Raw genomic sequence first — 4,964 nt, 5'->3', positions numbered from 1 at the left:
ACACACACCCCAGGCCACTAGGCACACACCCAATGTCCCCCATCCCCATTCCCCTGGGTGTCAGGTGTGGAGTCAGATGGACGGTGGAATTCAGGCCTCCTAGGGTGAGAAAGACACGGTCTCTGGGAATATAAGACTGGTCGGAAAAGGGCCAGTGAGTGTGCGTGTATACATGGCTATATGTACTTGTACAGTTTAATGCAGGAGAGGGTTCCCACTAGTTGCGCAGGACTCATCTTGGAAGCCCACAAACTCTGCATGACTCAGGTGTTCTTATACACTAGCTGTCCATGGTGTGATTGGAGACCCTCAGTTGTGATGGTCAAGTGCAGTGCACAGCATGGATAACTGTACACAGCAGTCCTGTCAAAAGCCCACAGTTGGTCCAGCTCTGGAAGAGGAACCAGCTCTATCCCATATGTACCTCAATTCCATGTCTGAGAGCAGGAACCAAAAATATTGAGAATCCATTGAAAACAGGAGAAGGGAATGGAGGCCACAGGATCAGAACAGCCTCTGGCTAGCCACCTACTCTGTCCTGGTAAGAAGGGGTAACGAGATTACAAAATGGGTAAGAAAATCCTCTCACCTATCAGCTCACGGCTGTAATCCTGGGCCTCTGCTTCCCTAAGCTTTGTTCTATTTTCACTCTTCTTTCCTAGGAGCAGTCCCCAATTGGCTGCAAGGGCTTAGTGGGGACTTAACACCACTTCTCTGCCATCTCCTGCACTCGGCCGTGGGGCTGCACAGCCCCCCGTTACCTTTATCCCTCGGCTCACCTCCTCCCGACATTCTCCTGTGCTGTCTGATTCATCAGACCTTCTTTGCTCCGCTCTGGAGGACTCCGGCCTGTGAGCAAGGAGGGCCCACTGTTAGAGAGCCGAGCCACCCTTGTGGCTTCCGTCTAGCTTGGGCGCCGGCCACAGGCAGGGCCTGAGAGATGGGCAACGTGATGGACGGCAAGTCGGTGGAGGAGCTGAGCAGCACCGAGTGCCATCAGTGGTACAAGAAGTTCATGACCGAGTGCCCCTCCGGCCAGCTCACCCTCTATGAGTTCCGCCAGTTCTTCGGCCTCAAGAACCTGAGTCCGTCCACCAGCCAGTATGTGGAGCAAATGTTTGAGACCTTTGACTTCAACAAAGTGAGCAGAGGGGCCTGGGGGGTGTGGGGGGCGCTGGAGGGTCGCCCCGGAAGGCCCGGCCAGTGCGGGGCTGGGAGGAACAGGTGGCCGAACGTGGCATCTGCCGGAGGAGGGGGCACGCTTCATATGTTAGGGAGTCCGTTGATCTAATGGTCATTGAGCACCTACTATGAGTCAGGCATTGGGGGTTCAGAAACAAACCAGAGCCCGCCTGGGCCCTCACTTTCCAGGGGGAAGACAGAGGGGTGCACGGGTTAGTGTACCCAGAGGCCCAATCTAATGGCTTCCCCTTGGTTTACTCCAAAACAAGTGTGAACACCTACAAGGCAGTCGTCGCCTTGTAGGAAGAGGAGGAGTGGAGAGGAGAGAGTAGGGTGATAAGTCTACAGCCCTGGCTGGCCTGGCACAGGTGACCCGCATTACCTGGGTCACCCTTGATGCTCTGGGGACAGGCAAGGCTTGCCTGGTCGCTGGGACATCCAGGCTACTCCCAACTCCAAACTGCCCAGTGACCTCAGCTCACCTTCTCTCAAGTGGGCCTGAAGGTCTGCACGGTGGTCGAACTGTAATCTCCCCGAGTAATCACCAGGACTCCCGATCAGCTTTGGGGGGGACTGGGTACAGCGAGGTAGGACCCTTAGCTTCCATCAGCTGGGTGGTCTCGCGCCCAAGAACTACCCCCCATGCTCTGCTCATTGACCTGCCTTTGCCATGGAGGTTGAGAGCATGAGTTAAGATATTTGTTGACATGGAGAGCAAATCTTCCATTTATTTGGAGCAATTCAGTTAAGATGCAGTGGGAGGAGGCCCAGATCTACAAACCTGCCTCCTCACCCTGGCTGGTCCCCTCTGCCCCCTGCCCCTGCGCTCACGGGAAGCATGAGGATGTGATATTCCCCTGCCGTGCATCCACTGCGAGCCGGGAGAGGCTGCCCAGAACTTTCTCAGCCCCCCTCACTGCCCGGAGGGTCCAAACACCATGGTGGACAGGGCTTCTAAGGACAGCTGGGGCTCAGAGGCTATTTAAAACTCACTAATGTTTAGGGCTAAGGGACCAAAGCAGATTATGGGCTTTGAGTCCCAACCTCAAGGGCAGCATCCTGGTGCCCACTGGCTTTCCTGTAGGGAGTGTGGGGGGGAGCGGAGCGCTGGGGCTTATGGGCGTGGAGACCAGAAGGGAGGGCATCGGCATGCTGGACCCTCCCCTACTCACCCCCCCCCAGATGCTCCAGGAGAAGGTATAATCTTGAACAGGAGGGAGAAGAGTCAGTGGTTGAACCTCAACACCTTACACCTAAACACACTAAAATATCTCGGCTTCTCACCTGTAAGGAAACCCTTTGGGTCAAGATACATCACCAAAAGGATGCCCTGAAATCACGTCTATGACACCAGGGAGGGACGACCCATCAACCCTGTATTTTGCAAGCCCCACCTCCGCTGTCCCAAACCTGGCTTCCCTGATTACGTCCTGCACACCTTCACCTTTGGGCCTTTGGGATGCCTGGGACCCTCATCTTTTAGAATTCTGCTTAGCTCACATCTGTCTCTACTCAAATGTCTCCTTCCCACTGATACTTGCCCTGAGTTCCTGATTGAAACCCTATTTAACCAGGATTAGCCCCTACCCCTGCATTTCCTGTCCCACCTCCCCTCCCCTGCCCCCCAGAGCACACATCATCCTCTAACACTGATACTGAATAACACGCAGCCACCACCATGTTTGTTGTGTGTCCTCTGCTGGAATGTGAGCTTCATGAGGGCAGGGATTTGTGTCTGGCTGACTCATTGCTGCATCTCCAGCACCTAAACAGTGCCTGGACCATGGTAATGGCAGGGGAATATCACGCTTAACAAATATTTGTTATATGAGTGAATGAGTCAATGAGCAATCATGAGTTCTACGGGCTAATTGTGTATCTTACAGTGCACATTAATTTAAATACATAATTATTAAAATGAAGAGCATCTTTGTAACACCTAAAGGGGTTTGCATACACACTTGGGACAATATTGCCTTCTACCCGTTGTCACGAGCACAGAGCAGTGTAGCAGATTGGCTTAGAGACGGGCCAGCCAATCTAAGTGTGCGCTAAATTAAACAGGGTGTGCAAACAATGGCCCATGGACCTATTTTTTTTTTAAATGTTTTTTATTTATTTCTAGGAGAGAGAGAGACAGCGTGAGCAGGGGAGGGTCAGGGAGAGAGGGAGTCACAGACTGAAACAGGCTCCAGGCTCTGAGCTGGCAGTCAGCACAGAGCCCGACGCGGGGCTCAAACCCATGAACCGTGAGATCATGACCTAAGCGAAAGTCGGATGCTTAACCGACTAAGCCACCCAGGCGCCCCCCCATGGACCTATTTTTATAAGTGAGGTTATTAGAACACACCACACCCACTTGTTTACCTATTGCCCAGACTGAAGGATTTGCTATCTGGTCCTCTATAGAAAAAGTTTGCCAGCCCCTGGGTAGAAGGCAGTTATATCCCAGCATTCTGTGCTGGGTGGGCAGGACCAGGGGGTGCAGCAGTGTGAGTGGGGAGTGTGATCTTGGGGATAAACAGGTACTCTGCTTACTTCAAAGTTTTGCCTGGGCTTGGCCGCGCCTGGCACTCAAGCAGGTGCACACGTATCAATGTAAATCTTCACTCTGGCGTCTGAGCGCCGGGCAGGATTTAGGAGGCCCAGTTTCTAGGCAAAGTGTGGCCATTCATTGATAGTTGGTCTAACCCCTCCTCTCAACTTTAGCTTTCGTCGGGAAATGGGGACGAAAATCCCAGCTCCCGGGGTGGTGGTGAGATTCAGTGAGTAAAGCTAATGAAAACACTCAGCATGAGAGGCACCAGAAAGAAGTTAGTATGACTGTAGTAGCATTACTGAGTCTAACCCAGACCACAGTCTTGAACATGTGCAGCCAGTCCCAGCTTCAGGTAGAGGAACGGTGACTCAGAGACACCCTGTGCTTATTTCAGGCCACACCTCTCCTAAGATGTCAATTAGGTCTTTCAGGCACAAGAGCCCATACTTATTTTTTTTTTACCAATGTTTATTTATTTTTTTAATTTAATTAATCAATTAATTGATTAATTTTTTAAAATTTACATCCAAGTTAGTTAGCATCTAGTGCAATAATGATTTCAGGAGTAGATTCCAGTGATTCATCCCCTACGTATAACACCCAACAAGTGGGTTCCTTAATGCCCCTACCGATTTAGCCCATCCGCCCTCCCACAAGCCCTCCAGCACCCTTCACTTTGCCCTCTGTATTTAAGAGTCTCTTATGTTTGGTCCCCCTCTACGTTTTTATATTATTTTTGCTTCCCTTCCCTTGTGTTCATCTGTTTTGTTTCTTACATTTCACATGAGTGAAGGCATATGATATTTCTCTTTCTCTAATTTCACTTAGCATAATACCCTCTAGCTCTATCCACGTTGTTGCAGAAGGCGAGATTTCATTCTTACTGATCGCTGAGTAATACTCCATTGTATCTATATACCACATCCTCTTTATTCATTCATCTTTCGATGAATATTTGGGCTCTTTCCATACTTTGGCTATTGGGGTGCATGTGTCCCTTTGAAACAGCACTCTTGTATCCTTTGGATAAATACCTAGTAGTGCAATTGCTGGGTCATAGGGTAGTTCTATTCTTAACTTTCTGAGGAACCTCCATACTGTTTTCAAGAGTGAGAGCCCATACTTTTCCATTGCTTCTTTTTAGCCATTTAAACAAAATATGGAAGTAATTTTGTACAGCTCACTGTAAACGTTTCCCACAATCTGGAGAGATAAAAAGTGAAAAGTGGAAGTTTCCTCACCC

At 50.4% G+C, this 4,964-nt stretch overlaps 1 protein-coding gene across 1 annotated transcript in view; it reads left to right on the top strand.

Annotated features, from left to right (window-relative positions):
• Nucleotides 1-940: 940 nt before the first annotated feature.
• GUCA1A (guanylate cyclase activator 1A) overlaps nucleotides 941-4,964 on the top strand; it is a 6,520-nt gene continuing 2,496 nt past the window's right edge. Inside the window, exon 1 of the mRNA XM_077764786.1 lies at nucleotides 941-1,141. Within this exon, the coding sequence (XP_077620912.1) occupies nucleotides 941-1,141 (201 nt within the window). The remainder of the gene's footprint in view (nucleotides 1,142-4,964) is intronic.

Source organism: Crocuta crocuta, unplaced genomic scaffold (assembly GCF_008692635.1).
Source record: "Crocuta crocuta isolate KB4526 unplaced genomic scaffold, BGI_CrCroc_1.0 scaffold44, whole genome shotgun sequence".
Lineage (NCBI taxonomy): Eukaryota > Metazoa > Chordata > Mammalia > Carnivora > Hyaenidae > Crocuta > Crocuta crocuta.
Note: the sequence above shows the minus strand (reverse complement) of the source record. Positions and strands in the feature narration are given on the sequence as shown.